Genomic DNA, 16,763 nt, shown 5'->3' on the forward strand with positions numbered 1-16,763 from the left:
GGGTGTTTGCTGTGTGGCCCCCGTGTTGGTCCTATTTTACTTTACTTACCAGACACTCTTCTAGAATTTACCAGAATTTGCATCAGGCTTCATTCCAAACCCCTGACACACATCAGCTTGTTTAATGCCCTGATGGCCCTGGGAGGGAGGATCTGGTCCCAGGCCATGTGGTGGATGACATATTGGTGCCCCCCACGTGGCCCACATTTATTTAGTACTTGCTGTATGCCCGTCCTGTACTCCCCACAGCAGTCTGAGCGGACACAGCCCCCTCCCATCTCTCAGGTGAGGACCTCTTAGCATACACCCCGCAGGAAATGTGCACTTCCTTTCAGGGTCGAGGTGGGGGGCACCCTGTCCCCCTGCTTACCTGGATCAGGGCTGGGAGGCAGGTGTGGGCTCTGCCTGACGAAGACTGGCCAGCATGGCAGAGAGGTCCAGGATGAACAGCTTCACCTGTGGGTCCCCAACACAGCCAGTCACATCCAAGCCCCCGAGTGTCCAGTTCCGCCATGTCCCCAACACAGGATGCTGCAGAGCACGGGTTGGGGATGGAGGCCCCTATTAAAAGTGATGGCAGTGGTTCCCAGGGCCCAGCCAACCTGCCCTAGACTGTTCTGGGTCCTTCGGGCCTCCGTCTGAGCCTCCTGAATGGCCTGTGAGCAGACACTCTCAGTTTTCCTACCTGGTTATCACCTGCATTATAATTAAACGAGTATTTTCATTTCCCTTGATTCATTTTCCCCCTTTGAATCAGATCAGCCATATTCATTGGTGTTTGACCTGCTCTCGTCCCCATGGGTTAACCTCCCATATTTCCTTTTAAGTCACTTATTTATTGATAATGAATTTAATGTCCACTGCCAAGAGCCGGAACTTAGCCAGAGGCCAACTTACCCTTGGGCTCTCCCTTCCCCTTTGTCACACTTGAAAAGGAAAACATTTCTAAAAAAAACAGAATCAAGTTACCCCTTGTCACAAGCAGAGGGGCAGTGGAAAAACACAAGGCACAAGAAACCCAGCTGACTCTTGCACTCCACTGAGTTGCCTGGAGGGGGCGTGAGGCCCGGGCCCAGGGAGCACCACAGGGGTTAAAGGCACACTCACTCGCCCTATCTCCTTGGTAGGATCAGGGTCCGTTGAAAAGGGACAGGCTTTTGCCTGTTCCATCCTCCTGAGCCTCTGTCCCTCCTGGAGTCATCTCGTGTAGCTCAGGGTGGCGGGCCACACTTCAGAGAACAGTGGTGTACACAGACCCATCCCACTCGGCCCGTGGCACAAAGGTAGGCTCCTGGAGCCCGAGTTCTCCGTGTCTGGTTGGGATCGGGGGTGTGGGGTGCAGGACAGGAGTGGCAGGGGCAGCTGGACCTTTCATATTTCTTCCACTGAAAGGGACCATGCTTTGGGGTCCCATTAGAAGCCACGGAGGCATCTGAGGTCAGAACCACCCCACCCCCTTGCCATTGTAAACCATGTCACACATTCTACAGCCTTGCAAACCTGAATGACTTGGTGCACAGTGACATCTGTGATGCATTTCTGCAGAAAGAAAGACAAGGACCAGCCCCATCCTCTCCCTCCCTAGGGAAGCAGCGGCCCGTCCATGCAGGGAGCAAGAGGGTCAGGGGTTAATTAAAGGTGAGTCTCCACCTGGTTTCTCATCAATGGTGTCACTTGTTTGTGCTCTTTGACCCTGGGACAAAGGACAGACTCATGAACGTGTGTGTGGTCAGTACACACCCCCAGCCCCTGGGCACAGGTGAGAGCGCTGAGACCCAGGGAGGAGCATGACTTCCTTGTGGCCACAGAGCAGATGCCCCTCAGAGCCAAGACCCAACCCAGGCCTCCTCGGCAGGGGTCCCAGGAGGCCACTGAGCCCACCTCTGGAGTGCCAGCAGCTTGACTCACAGAGAATCATGCTTAGCCCAGCGTAGGAGAGGTTCCTGAGGTTTTGGGGGTGGGACGGGCCAGAAGAGAGAGCGCACCTGCTCCAGCTGCCCCTCGGTGTCCTCAATGGCCAGGGCGGGGGGCTGTGCCTTGTGTTGGCACACCAGCTGGAACAGGTTCAGCGCGGCCATTCTGCTGCGGCCCAGGACTAGGGTCTTCTCAGCCGCCGTGTTCTGGATCTGAATCCACTTGGATTCCTGAAGAACACCCCGCCCCCTTTCCAGATCAGGGTTGGAGCCTGCTGAGGAGGGCTGGGGCCTGTCTGCTTCCCTCCAGGGGCGCAAAGGCGCCTCCGGGGGAGGAAAGCAGGCACAGGGATCAGGATCTGCTGGGCCAGGCCCCCGGTGCCCTAAAGCGCTTTCTGATGCTTGCACCTGCCCGTTAGCGCCGCTGCCCGTCCGGGGTAAGCATCGGTCCTTCTGATCTTAGGAACCCTGGCACTCGACTAGGGCAATGGGCGGCTGGGGCCCCGGGTGGGCGCCTCCTCCCGGCAGGGCCGTACCCAGCTCAGCGTTCGCTCCCTCGCAACCTCCAGGCGTTCCAGCAGCTGCGCTCGCCGCTGGCTCTGCCCCAGCAGCTCGTCCTGCCCGGCGTCCCGCAGCCTCTGCAGCCGCGCGCGGGCTTCCTCCAGCTCCGCCTGCCGCTGGCGCTCCGTGAGCCTCAGCGCCGCCTGCATATCGGCCAGGCCGTCGAAGCGCGCCACCAGCTCGGGGACGTCCTGGAACTGGGGTGGGGTCAAAATGGGGTCCCCATGCCGCCTGGCCCTCGGGCGCTTCCTCCTCGGTTAGCCCATGTGCCGAAGGAGGGCATCACACAGCGCCTACCCCAGAAATGAGGGCTCGCCCGCCCCTCCCCACTCCAGCATTAAGCCTAGCCCAGCCTCACTCCCGTGATTGTTCCGTTCAACTGGTATTGAGTGCCTGGATACACCCCCTCCCCTTTCGCCTGTGTGTCCCTGAGTGCAAGTTACCATTGTGAGCCTCGGTTTCCCCATTTATAAGATGCGGTAGACAAGAGCACGACTCACTTCACGGGGCTTTGGGGAGAATTCAAGAACAAACTTTGTCCCCAGGCATACAGCCAGTGCTCAATAAGTGGTGATTCCTGGCATACAGTCAGCACTCCAGTAGTGCATACCGGAAAGCCGTCCCAGAAGGTACCCGACGCTGCGCGGTGTCGCCGAGCCCCAAAACCTCCTGCAGGGCCCTCACCTCCGGCAGCTGCTCCAACACTTGGCCCAGCAGGCGCGCGCAGGGCTCCAGGCGCTCCACCCGGCGCTGCAATCGCGCGCGCTCCCGCTGCAGCTCCTCCAGCTGGACCCTAAGCAGTTGTGCCTCGGCCTCCTGGCGGCTCGCCTGCAGCCGCTCCTCTGCCGCCCTCTGCAGCGCGCGGCTGCGCCGGGCCTCGGTGTCCTGGGGAGGCGGACAGAAAGGAGGCGACTGCCCTCACGACTGGGGAGCCCACGGGGCTCACCGCTTCTACCCGCCCCAAAACCGGCACGCCGCGCGGGAGGTAGCACACAGATGGCCTGTGGGCAGACTCAGCCAGGATCTCTGATTTTGGTCCCTCACTTACCCCTTTGTTTTTTAAAAAACTCAAATGCCTCAGGCAGTGTGTGCGTATTTCCTACTACTCCCTCTTGTATTAGTAAGCCCATTATTTATTTATTTATTTATTTATTTTTAAAAGATGCTTATTTTTTTAAAAGATTTTATTTATTTATTTGACAGAAATCACAAGTAGGCAGAGAGGCAGACAGAGGGGAGGGGAGGTGGGGAAGCAGACTCCCTGCCAAGCAGAGAGCCTGATGTGGGGCTTGATCCCAGGGCTCTGGGATCTTGACCTGAGCCGAAGGCAGAGGCTTTAACCTACTGAGCCATCCAGGCACCCCAGTAAGCCCACTTAAAAAAAAATTGCTTATTAATTTGAGAAGAGAGTAAGGGAGTCAAAGAGAGCATAAGTTGATAGAGGGGCAGGGGGAGAGAGAGAGAGAAGCAGACTCCCTGCTGAGCAGAGAGCCTGACGTGGGGCTCAAGTTGGGGCTGGATCCCAAGACCCTGGGCTCAGGTCATGAGCAGACACTTAACCAACTGAGCTGCTCAGGGGCCCCCAATAAACCCACTTTTAAAATTCACATGCAGGTCTGGCCCCGACAGGATGGTGACTGTGACCCAATGAACTGCCTCCCCTCCCCCAGCCATATCCACCCACCTGCAAGAACTTGTCAAAGTGGACAAAAGATCCCTTTAGCTCCCGCTCCTTCTGTTCCAACTGTTCCCGGCGCTGTTTCTGGGCTGCCGTCAAAGCCTGGAACACCTGGGGAGAGGTGAGGGGTAGGTTTCTGTGTGTGTTTGGGGGTTCAAGTTATATAGCACCTTCGGGTTCCTACTTCTGTCATCTGTAGTCCCTGATCTAGTCCCTAAACCCCTGCTCAAATCCACCTAATGCTCCTACCATGCATGATGAAGCCTGAATGACCCTGCATGCCACCGTCCCTGTCCTTCCTTCTGGTCTCATTTTACCCCTTTCCTCTGACACTGTCTTCTAGACACTCATCCTCCTGTGTTTTGTCCTTGTCTTCCAGTCTTTGTATGCGCCCTTCCCTCTGCCGGCTTCTCCCCCCTCACCCAAACCCCCCTTTTGCGGGATAAGCTGATTTGCCATTTGCCCATCCCTAGACATTACTTCCTTCAGGAAGCCCCCCCTGACCACCCTTGGTGGAGAAAGGGGCTTCCTCTGGGTTCCCACAACCTTCTCAGTGCGTCCCCACCTGGACATGTGTTTCCTTTAGACTGTGAATCCCACAGAGGGGGACCGTGGTGAGACTTCTAGATCCCAGTGCCGTATCGTGCACATAGTAGGTACTCAGTGAGCACTTATGTGCATCAGCTGATCTCACTTGATCATTGATAGGAAACCCAAGCTCAGAGTGGTGAAAGGACCCGTCTCAGACTCTGTAGCTAGTAAGTTGGCTGCATTATTTCCCAACCCCTGCTCACTACCTTTTCTTTTCTTTTTCTTTCTTTCTTTTTTTTTTTTGCCCAGGGTCCTGAAAAAGTCTCAGGGACTGCAGTGGAGGCTCACCTCCTTCTGGGCCTGCAGGTCCCGGTCCGCATCCATCAGCTCTTGCCTCTTCTCCAGGAGGCGCAGCACTGGTGGGATGTCATCCACATTGTGCTCTGGGATCTTCCTGGAGGGGCTCCAAAAGGGAGATGGGAATGAAGGAGGCAAGAGTCAGGGCCCCCAAACTCCCCTCTAGTGCTTGAAATGCCCCCATGAGCCATATACTAGTTATTGAGTTGTTCATTCATTCAACATATCGTACAGAGCAACTACTCTGCCGGGCACCTTTCTAGGCACGGGGCGGGGAGAGGCGGTGCAAAATCCCCACCTTCCAGAAGCTGGCTTTCTGCTGGGGTGGGGGCACAGGAAATAAAGCTAACAGATAATAAATAAGGCCAGGGCATGGTATGTGTCTGATGAAGTATTAAGCAGGCAAAAGGAAGTCTTTCAATGGAGAGGTGAAAAAGTCTCTCCGAGGAGACCCTAAGGAGACCCCGGCAGAGACCCGTGGGGGCAAGAGGAGGTCAACACGTGGATACCTGCAGGGAACGGCCAATGCCAAGGCCTCAAGAGAAGGACTTTGGATTGTAGAAGGCACTCGAGGCTGCTGTGGGGGCCGAGAACCGTAGGAGAAGCAGGGCAGCTGCAGAAGATGGTGAAGGGGTTCTGGGATAATACAGAGACAGTGTGGGTCTGGTCAGGTGGTCGTAGGGGAGAGGCGAGGGTGGTGGTCACTCTCAGTTTGAGAGCAGAGTTGATGCAGTGACCCAGGACGGGGTTTAGAAAGGAGACAAAGGGGAATTCCAGGTGAACTGGAAGGAGGGGGTTGGTGGAAGGCTAAATGGGGTGCAGAGGAGATCAGCTACTTGCTGTGGCCAAGCTGTGGCCGGAAGGCTGTGAGACCTCCCCTAGACCTCCCTGCGAGGGCTCCAGGAGGTGGCTGGGATCTGGAGTCTTGCTGGGGTGTGTGTGTTGGGCGGTGGGAGGGGTTGCGCACGGCCCTACACCGTGGCTGTGTAGACAGCGGAAGGGATGCTTGAACATTCTGTTCAGCAGGGCAGTCCCTGCACCGGTCCCGACTCTGGCCCTGAGCTTGGGACTCTCAGCCGCAGTGGAACACAAAGGAGGTACCCCACAAGCTTCCTCCACTCCTCCTTGTAAATGCAGAGTTTGCAGGGAGAGCAGAGCAGGAGTTCACAGAATTCCTTTCCCCCTTGGTCCAAAGGATTTCATCTCAACTGGATGTCCGCCAGGGGTGGGGATCAGGAACAGAGGAGCAGCCTGGATTGCTAGCTCTGCCCTAACTAGCCCAGAGGGCACTTTCCTCTGAGCCTCAGTTGCTTCTTCTGTGAAGTGGGGACAGTAAAACACCACCAGGAACCACCCAAGGAAGCGGGGTGACACAGGCAAGGGGAAGGCATGGGTCATCCCACCAGCTTCTGCCCCCTTCCACCCTTCCCCCTGCAGTTCCATTCCGAAGCACTCACTCGGGCACTTTCTCTTGCAAGGCCAGTCGGAAATATTCCTCCCAGGGCACGGCCATTCTCCCTGCAGTTGTCCCGGGGCTTCCTTTCCACAAGGCAGGAGTCTTGCGCTCGCTCAGAAGGCCCTGGGGGTTTCGGGTTGAGGGCAGCGTGGCAGCAAGCTCTTGAACTCCAAGAAGGCAGCCACCTAGCAGGCCCTGGTTGCCGGGGCAACCAAGCACACAACATTCCGTTGCCTGCTAGAGACCGGGGGCATCCATCCTGGGAGGGAGGGAGCGAGGTGCCGGGGCAGCCGGGAAGGGAGCACGCTCTGCCCATCCCAGAGAGGGCTTTAACTCCCAATCTAAACTGGGGTGCGGTGAGAAGGAGGTGGGTCCCTCGGTGCGCTGTGCCTGGTCAAGCTTCTTCCTGGCTGGGTGGGATAGGATGCCTCTATCGTGGCTGCACACTCAGTTGTCTATTCAAAAGAATAATTATTGGGCACCTACTGTTTGCCAGGTCCGGGGCAGAGTGCTGAGGGCCTACTGTGTTGCAGCTCTTTGAGGGTCAACTCCCTTTGCTGGGGATGGGGCTACCCTGGCCAAGTCTCAGGGAACCCCCTAGCCCGGTTAGGGAGAGCTCTGCACCACCCAGCAGAGACCAGCTTGGAAGGGACCCATCATCCAGATTGGGAGGATATGGGAGGGAGGAGCTGACATACTTTGGGCAACAAGAGTTACTAAGCGCTGTCTATATAATATCAATTTAATTCTTAAAACAGTACTCCAGGGAACGGTATTAGGGAAAAATGCCCAGAGTAATACCCCTGGGTCCTCCACCCAGAAATAACACACGCTAGCATCTTCTCGTCTTTGTTTTCTATCATTTTAGTTTCCTGTTTAAATAATTTTTTCATGTAAAGAATTGCATGAATCGTAGAAAAACACTATTAGCAAAAAAACACACCTATACTTATAATCCCTAAATCGCTAAAAACAACTCCTAAGCATTTTGTTAGAGCATATTTTTAGAAAGGAGCTAAAATAATATACATTTTCCCTTTGAGGACATTGCATTAAATTGCAAATACAACCTTCTACAGAAATCGATGTGAAGTTATAAGATACATGACCTAATATTTTCTTACTTAAAAACATTGAGGTATAATTTACATACCGTAAACTTCCTATTTTCTTTCACATACAGTTCTGTGAGTTTTAGTAAATACGCAGAGTCGTGTAACCACCACTGCGGCCAAGACACAAAATGCTTCCCTCACCCCCTGCCGTCCCCATGCTCCATAACCAACCTTCGTTCCCACCCCAGCCCCTGGTAACCACTCACTGACCTGTTCTCTGTCCCAGTGGGTGTGCCTTTTCCAGAATATCAGAAATGGAATTCTCTGCTTTGTGGCCCCTGGAGTCTGACTTCTGTAACCCAGAAGCGTTCATCTGAGATTCATTCGCGTCCACATGTGTACCCGTATTTCATTCTTTTCCACTGTAGAGTAGTATTTGATTTTACATCCTGGTCTCATTAGTCAGCCCCCTGCTGGGTCATCTCTTGTTCCGGGCGATTACAAATATAGCCTGTGTTCATGTACAGTTTTTTGTGTGAACATAAGCTTTCATTCTGCTCCACGTAAGTACATAGGAGTAAGCTTGCTGAGTCATATGGTAAGTCTGTGTCTAATTGTATAAAAAACAGCAAACTTTTTCCAAGTGTACTTTTTCCAAGTGTGCACTTTTTCCAAGTGTACCATTTTTATATTCACGTCAGCAAAGCATGAGTGGTCTCATCGCCTCTCTGTGGCCTTGCCAGCAGTTGGTACTGGTGTGATTCTTGAACGTCACTCTAATAGACGTGTAGCTCCCGGAAGACTTTTTTGTTCAGAGACCCTTGTTGATACACATGCTGTTGAAGAAGCAACACAGCGAGATCCCATTTCCCTTCACTCTGTTCCCCCCAGGGGTTCCATCCTGCACCCTATAGGACACAATCACCACCAAGCAATTGCCATCAAGACAATCTGCCAACCTTATTCAGATCTCATGGTTTTACATGCGCTCCTGTGTGTGTGTGTGTGTGTGTGTGTGTGTGTATTTAGTTCAATGCAAAGTTATCACACGTGGAGGCACCTGGATGGCTCAGTGGGTTAAAGCCTCTGCCTTCAGCTCGGGTCATAATCCCAGGGTCCTGGGATCAAGCCCCACATAGGGCTCTCTGCCCAGCAGGGAGCCTGCTTCTTCCTCTCTCTGCCTACTTGTAATCTCTGTCTGTCAAATAAAATCTTAAAAAAAAAAAAGTTATCACACATAGACTCCTATGACCACCACAATCAAGCTACCTACAGAACGTTCCTCACAGAGATCCTTCATGCTAAGGATAGCTAGGACCGCCTCCCTCCCTCCTGCCTCATAGTTGCCTCCTGGCAACTATGTATCTGTTCTCCATCTCTACAGTTCTGTTACCTCAAGAATGTTCCATAAGTGGAATTGGACAGTATGCAACCCGTGAGACTGTCTTTTGCACTCAGCTTCATTCTCTTGAGATCCATCCTACTAGCTACACACATCAGTGTTTACGCTCTCTGATCGCTGAGTAACATGCCACGGGGTGGATGTGCCGTGCTTGGTGAACCATTTGGGTGGAAGGATGTTTGGGTTAGATGCCATTTGGGGCTCTCATGAAGAAAGCCACTGTGAAGATTCATGTCCTGGTTTTTGTGTGAGTGTCAGTTTTCCTCCCTCCAGAATAGACGCCCGTGAGCACAATTGTTAAGGAAGCTGCTTGAGCCTTTTCCAGAGTGGCTGTACCACTTGGAATGCCCAGCAACAGCAAACAGTAATCCAGATTTTCTGCCCCCTCACGGTCATTACCATGTTTGCCTTAGCCAGTGTGATAGGCGTGCCGTGAGGTCTCGCTGTGGTTTTCCTTGGTATTTCTCTACTGGCCGTGATGACGATGAACATCTTTTTGTGTCTCTTTGCCATCCCCTTCAGCAAAATATCTGTTCATATCTGTTGCCTGTGTTCTAATGAATTGTTCTTAGCCGTTGAGTTTTGAGAATGTCTTTATATATTCTAGATACAGGTCTCGATGTTCCAGATAATCCTCTGTTGGATATTTTCTCCCAGGCAGAGCTGATCTTTTCATTCTCTTCGCATGGTCTTTTGCAGAGCAAGGTTTTAAAGTTTGATGACCTGATTTGCCACTTTTTCCTTCATGCATCATGTCAGGTCTAAGATGGGATTTGAACTTGGGCCACCTGGGTGTGGAGACCACCCTCTTAACCACAATGGTCTGGATATAGCTGAGCCCCCGCTTGGATCTTTCCCTCTATAGGTTCATTCCCTTCCTTGTCTCTTCAGAGGATGTCATCATCATGAAGCTAGTGTGCATCCTCCCTTTTGAATTTCTGTTCTCTTACAGGTGTTTTTTGGTGGGCAAATGTTTATTGAGCACCTACTTGGTACTAGAGAGTGTGTGAAGATACAGCAGTGGATAAGGCAGAAACTGCTTTCATCGGGCATACAGGCTGATGGTGCACCTATTGGACTGGCTAAGACAAACACAATGATGACCGCAAGGAGGCAGAAAATCTGGATCACTTTTACGTTGTTGGTGGGAATTCCAAGTGGTACAGCCACTCTGGACTAGGGAGAGAAGTCTAGGATGCAGGGAGGCAGAAAATCTGGATCACTTTTACGTTGTCGGTGGGAATTCCAAGTGGTACAGCCACTCTGGACTAGGGAGAGAAGTCTAGGAGCAGGGAGGGAAGCTTTTTTGAGGCAATGATGTGTGAACTGAGACCTCAAGGATGGGGTGGAGGATGAGAAGAAGAAAGGAAAAGTATTCCAAGTAGGGGGAACAGCATGTGCAAAGGCCCTGAGGCAGGAGGACGTGCACCCCCTTCACAAAGAGAACAAAGGTCTGTAGGTTGGTGTGCAGAATTCAAGGATGATGGGATAGGTCCTGACTGGAGAGGGCCAAGGAGGGGCCAGACCTGTGACCAATAACAGATGAGGGAACTGAGGCCCAGGGGAGTTAAGTGACCCTCTGAGGACAGAGGCTGAGAAGTGATGGGCCTTGGTTTTGTTTTTAGAGATAACCCATCCCTACCTTGAAACTGCTCATAGCTTTGAGGAGAGGAAAAGGTCCCTACACAAACAGCCCTTCTTCAGAAGGCTGCAGCTGTGGGTACATGACCCAGGCCTCAGCGTTTCTGTTTTAAACAAGGTGTCGAGGCACCTGGGTGGCTCAGTGGGTTGGGCCTCTGCCTTCAGCTCAGGTCATGATCTCAGTCCTAGGATTGAGCCCAGCGTCAGGCTTTCTGCTCAGCGGGGAGCCTGCTTCCCCATCCCTCTCTGCCTGCCTACTTGTGATCTCTCTCTCTGTGTCAAGTAAATAAACAAAATCTTTTAAAAAAAAAAATAAAGTGTTGCTTTCAGCTTCTCTTGGGGGCTCGCCTCTCATGCTGCTAAGGCAGAGGTCCCAAATCCTCACCTGTGTCTATCCCCACATCCTGGGAGAGAGGGTGAGTGGGGCTGCTGAGTGACAGTGGGACACAATTTCTCAGCTGGCCTTGCCCTTGGCCACAGCGCACAGCTCTGGGAATAGCCACTCTCCCCACCCCCAAGTCTCATGCTTGGGTGGTTTCCCCCTTCCTATTTCTCCATTCCAAGGCAGGGGGTGGGGGGGTGCACCTTGGGGAATAGGGATGGGGAAGGAGGAAGCAGGGGCGTCGGACAGACAGACGGATACCTTGTTTCAGGCTGTGGGAGGACGGGACTGACTGCTTCCTCGGCAGCCAGCCCATGGGAGGGGTTTGTGGAAATCCTGCCCACCCCTCCCACCGCAGCCTCCTGTCCTACGTGGCTCCCGGCCCAGAATCGTGCCCAGCGATCACAAATGGGGCTTTGTGTTCCCGAGACAAAGAACACGCTCCTTACCCCCAACCTGGGCCAGGGTTTGTCTTTCTTGCCCCAGCCTTGGCCTTGGAAGGGATGGGGCCACAGGAGGGGAACTGAGGTCTAGAGACAGGCAGGTCTGTGGAGCCAGAAGAGGGGTCTGCCCCTGGTTTGGGGGTGGACTTGGAGCAGAGAGACAGTATGTTGGCAGAGATGAAGCTGCTGTCCTAGGCACTGTGGGCAGAAAGGAAGTAAGAAATAATACGACTATTATCGCCGCGAGAGAGGCCAGATTCCAGCCCCGGAGGGGAACAGAATTCTGTTTAACCCAGCGAGTGTGTTTTAAGTCTTTCTTACGTGCCAAGCGGTGTGGGAGGCACGGCATGAATCAGACATTGTCCCTGACATTTAAGAGATAAGACGAGCGTGTAAAATACCACAAAACAAGAGAACAAGAGACCAAGGTCGCAGAATGGTGCCAACAGGCAGGGGTGAGGGGGGGGTGGGGAGGGGTCGTGGCTGCCTTCCTGGAGTCTGCGGGCCATCCACAGAGCTGGGGCAGCCGAGATTTCAGAAACGGGAGGCAGCGCGGCATATTTTCTGAGGATGAAAAGAAGCTCATGTCTTGATGTCTGGGGAAGCCCTCTGCTGCTGCCTGATTCCCTTGTCTGTTTTCTCGTCTGCGTATCACTTCCTACTTCCTACTGAGAGTGTCTTCTTCAGTGGCAAGCAACTTTTGTCAGCTCCCCACGCTCCTGAGAGCCCCAGGGGAGCAAGGCTGGGCGGTCCTATACTGTGCCGTATCCCTACTGCCTGGGACACAGTAGGCGCTCGACGCAGATCAGCTGAATAAAAGGAATATTCATACAAAGAATATACGTGTAATCGTTTGTGGCATCCGGATGGTGGTGTGGAGATGGTTGTGTTTCCCCCACAACTTCTGGTTTCTCGTTTAGCATTTTTTCCCCCTGTCATTCCAAGTCTTTGAGCATATCCTTCTTTTTAAATTTTTTAAAAAGATTTTATTTATTTATTTGACAGAGAGAGAGAGAGAGAGATCACAAGCAGGCAGAAAGGCAGGCAGAAAGAGAGGAAGAGAAGCAGGCTCCCCGCTGAGCAGAGAACCCACGCAGGGAGAGCTTGATGCGGGGCTCGATCCCAGGACCCTGAGCCAAAGGCAGAGGCTGTAACCTACTGAGCCACCCAGGCGCCCCATGAGCATATCCTTCTTAACAACCGTGTCCTAGTCCATGGTATTGACACGACATTGTCTCTACTTTGCTAGCCCCACCCCTCCTCGTTTTTTTTTTTTTTTTTAAAGATTTTATTTATTTATTTGACAGAGAGAGATCACAAGTAGATGGAGAGGCAGGCAGAGAGAGAGATAGAGGGAAGCAGGCTCCCTGCTGAGCAGAGAGCCCGATGCGGGACTCGATCCCAGGACCCTGAGATCATGACCTGAGCCGAAGGCAGCGGCTTAACCCACTGAGCCACCCAGGCGCCCACCCCTCCTCGTTTTTATCCAGTTGCATGGGCGGGAGATCAACAAGGGAACAGAAAAAGGAGGGAAGGGGCCTTCCTAATGGAAGGCAGGGTAGGGTGAGGGCACTGTGGGTGTGGGGAGAGGAGATAGGAGCAATTAAGAGTGTTGAGTTCAGGAGTGTCTAGAAGGCTATGTGGCTGGGGAATCTGGTGCCCAGTGGTGTGTTGTTGAACTGACGCCTCCCCCCCCTCCAAGTCCCCGCATTGTAGCATTTGCCAGTTTCCATGGGGGTCGATTCTCCTGCCACGGATGGTTTCACGTTCCCACTGTGGCGTTGCTGGACATCGAGTGGGAGATGGGCACAGCCATCCCTGACCTTGGAGTCTATCGATCAGAGTTCTCTGCTGAGATGCGAAGCCCCAGGTTCTTCCTGCGCAGCAGCCTGGAGCCATACTGGCTACTGAAGCATGGTTGCTCTATCACTCCCTGGAATTCAGGGTGGGGCCTGGTGTTCCACTCAGGGGGAGCTCGGGGTCAGGCACAGTCATGGGGTCAGGATGTCCTCCTATGGCCATGACTCTTGCTGAGTCTTTGCTATATGCCAGGCTGTGCTAAACATCTGACTTTTTCTTCATGCCATCTTCACACCCAGGCAATGAGGTGGGTGCTGTTACTATGCCCAATTTACAGATAAAGAAACCGAAGCCCCCAGAAGGTGTCCAAGAACACCCAGCTCATAGTGTAGGTGCCACAATTCAGTCGCAGGTTGGGTTGACCGGATGCTAGAACTTCTGCTCTTATCCCACGAGCTCAGCGTCTCGGGCCGCTGAAGGCAGCCCTCGTGTGCATCCCAGGGGCGCTAGGCTAGGGAGAGAGCTGGCGGGAAGATGATCGTGGGTTTGTCTTTAAGGGCTTCGAGGAAGTGGAAAGGGAGGAGGCTAAGCATTTCTTGAGCACCTACTAGGTGCCAGGAATGATGCAGCTGCCTCACACTGCCTCTGGATCAACTCTCACAACCACCCGTGAGAACGATGAGACCTTTCCCACGGGACAGCCCAGGCTTGGGTGCTTGTGAGCCTACTCTCTCTTCTCTGAGCTAGGTAGCACACAGCAAGTAACGCTCCTTCTCTCTGCCCCCTTCACCCTTTGGTCCTTTGACGGGAGCTGCCCCGGGAGACCTCAAACCCTCTGCCAGTTTCAAGTCAAAACTTCTCAGAACAACAGGAAGTGGCCAAGCCATTCGGAAAGTTTGAGGACTGAGGCCACAGTCCCAGGTGCATTTCAGGCTCCAGTGCTGGTTATTGGACAGGTGACAGAGCTGGCTCCCTGGAGGCCTGGCCTGCACATTCCATAGACTTCATAACCTCCCTGCGGGCCTGGGGAGGGGCATCTGGGAATGCGACTTCTTGCTCAGCTCCGGAAGACTGGCCGAGCTGGCTGATGGCACTTTGGCTGGCAAGCCAGGTGGCCCCAGGACCGGGTCCCTCAAGTTCGATCAGGGGTCCCTAGAGGCCAGAGAGCCTATCTGAGATCTCTGCAGGAGCTCAGGAAAAAAAAGGGTTAGCCAAAAGCTCTCACCTAGGCGGGGGTGGGAAAGGGACAGGGCGCCTGTCTTGAAGCAGCACACGCACAGCAAGTACCATTTTCCTCCGATAAGACTAGAGGATAACTAGTAAGGCGCACAGAGGAGGTGGGTAGTAAGCACTCACTTGTGGCCACCGTGGTTCTGGATTCGACCCTGATCACCTCTTGTACCCTGCTGAAGGGTACCCTGCAATACTTCTAAGCCTTGGGGCCGGCCCTGCTAGACCCATATCCTAGATGGGGTAACTGAGGCCCAGTCTTTGGAAGTTGGACATTCAGCAGACAGCGGCTGGCTGGGGGGAGAACTCAGAGAATCCCTTACCAGCTTGGCTGGAGTGTTGGGTGGGAAGTCAAGGGGGGAGCTTGGGAGGCAGATCACTGGTTACTCCCGGGGCTGTTCCAGGCCCTCCTGGTCCCACCAGTCTGGGCGTCGGCTGGAGCAATCATTCAGCTGGGGCCTTCCCATTGGTGCCCAGCCCTGGGCTGACCGAAGTGAGTCAGGCTTGGTGCCAGCTCTTCCAAGAACTCTTAGGCGGGTAAACAACAAACTCATAGGGAGAAATGTGTAAGTATCTGTCCGGGGACAGGCTCTTCCTGTTGCATTGTTTCAGATGTGTTTTTCAAACTCCAAGTTTTGACACTTGAGAAAAGGACAAACGTGGAACTGAGAAGCAGAAAAAAAGAGAAGGAAACCTCTGTCTGGGGTGGGAGGGTATCTTGGAAGACTTCTTAGGAGAGGTGATGTGATGCTTGAGTTATACCTTGAAGGATAATAGTAATAATAATAATAGCAAACCCTTTCTATAAGCTTCTTTTTTTAAAAAGATTTTATTATTTATTTGACAGACAGAGATCACAAGTTGGCAGAGAGGCAGGCAGAGAGAGAGGGGGAAGCAGGCTCCCCCCTGAGCAGAGAGCCCGATGTGGGGCTCGATCCCAGGACCCTGGGATCATGACCTGAATCCACGGAAGAGGCTTTAACCCACTGAGCCACCCAGGCGCCCCTTCTATGAGCTTCTTATGTGCTTTGTGTTTTATGTTATGTTTTGAGACCTGTATCTGCTTCTTTCTTATCTGCTTTATCTCATCCAATTCTCTCAAAACGCTACGAGCAAAATATTATGTTATTCCTGTTGAACAGACGAGAAAAGCAAGCCAAGGCACAGAGAGGTTAAGTGACTTGCTCAAGACCACACAGCTAGCAAGCAGTGGAGTTAGGATTCAAATCCAGAAAGGCAAGCCAATTACTGCCTGAGGCCTTCCCTGAGCTATCTAATCCCTCTGAACCTGATTCTTTATCCATGAAATGAGGGCGATACTGCAATAGTACTCAGTGCAGAGAATTATGGTGAGGATACAATACCCGGAAACCGCTTAGAACAGTGCCTGGCACACGGTACGTGTTCAAAGAGTTGTAAATGACTTCTGTCGCCGCCGTCGCGGTTGTCTTCAGGCTTACCCTCCCCCTCCGGCCGCAGCTGCCTCCCCCGCAGTGCCAGCCCGTGACGTGGGAGCTGCCGCTCGCACAGTCTGGGTTTAATTGGAAACTAAACGAGAAGGAAGGGGATGTTCGAGGCCCCTCCCCTGACTCTGAACGGAACCCCCCCCCCCACACACACACCCCGCCGCTCGCCCCGGGGCATGTGCGACTCCCTCTTTAGTGACATCTCCCGCCGACCGCGGGTACTGCTCCCGCACAGAGCACGCGACTGGGACCGAGGAGGCGGCGCCGGGATGGGAGGCAGGGGAGGGCTGGGGAGGTGCGACTGTGCTGGAGGGAGGGCAGGCAAGGGACAGGCTGTGTCTTCTGAGCTCGGTGCCAGCTCACCACGAGCCAGAGGCCACGCCCGCCTTGGCCGTGGGCCGCTTCCCACCTGGCAGTCTCAGCGCGCCCAGGTCTCCGTGGCCGGTGCGCTCGGGCGCGCTTGGCTGGGGTGCCGGCAGAGGGCGCGCGAGGGGGCCCGGGGACGGGCGGGGGACACGCGGGAGGCGGGATTGGGGGGAGGGCCCTGGGCTGCCCCTCCCGCCCCCTGCCCGCCCACCCGGAGCTCCAGACCGGGAGGCAAGAGCTGCGGGTTCCCCCTGCGCGCTCTGCCTCCTCCGCGCCCCGCTCCTACCTGTAGAGTCCGAGGATCTCCCCCTCCCCGACACCTATTCTTTCTCCTCCGGAAACCTCCCGCCTAGCTACCCGCGTCTCCCATAGGCGGCGCTGGGACCCCGGGACGGGGCGCCAGGCTCGCAGCTGGTGACATGTAGATGCCCCCTCGGTGGTCCAGCCTCGGCACCTGGGCACCCTTCTGCCCGTTAAAGTTT

General features: G+C 54.0%; 1 protein-coding gene across 1 annotated transcript; it reads right to left on the minus strand.

Annotated features, from left to right (window-relative positions):
* Positions 1 to 375: 375 nt before the first annotated feature.
* Positions 376 to 6,711, minus strand: CFAP73 (cilia and flagella associated protein 73). The gene is made up of 7 exons (XM_044241107.1): positions 6,498 to 6,711; positions 5,032 to 5,146; positions 4,159 to 4,263; positions 3,159 to 3,359; positions 2,450 to 2,671; positions 1,986 to 2,144; positions 376 to 456 (listed from the first exon to the last, which is right to left on the minus strand). The coding sequence occupies exons 1-7, from the start codon at positions 6,551 to 6,553 to the stop codon at positions 376 to 378; spliced, it is 939 nt and encodes a 312-aa protein (XP_044097042.1). The 5' UTR covers positions 6,554 to 6,711.
* Between the last annotated feature and the right edge of the window lie 10,052 nt (positions 6,712 to 16,763).

This window comes from Neovison vison, chromosome 3 (genome assembly GCF_020171115.1).
Source record: "Neovison vison isolate M4711 chromosome 3, ASM_NN_V1, whole genome shotgun sequence".
Lineage (NCBI taxonomy): Eukaryota > Metazoa > Chordata > Mammalia > Carnivora > Mustelidae > Neogale > Neogale vison.

Coding starts and splice junctions, on each gene's coding strand:
- CFAP73 (XM_044241107.1), bottom strand. CDS start 6,553: ATGGCCGTGCCCTGGGAGGAATATTTCCGACTGGCCTTGCAAGAGAAA. Junction 4,264..5,031: donor ACCTGCAGGCCCAGAAGGAG/GTGAGCCTCCAC, acceptor ACCTCTCCCCAG/GTGTTCCAGGCTTTGACGGC. Junction 3,360..4,158: donor ACTTTGACAAGTTCTTGCAG/GTGGGTGGATAT, acceptor CCGCCTCCCCAG/GACACCGAGGCCCGGCGCAG.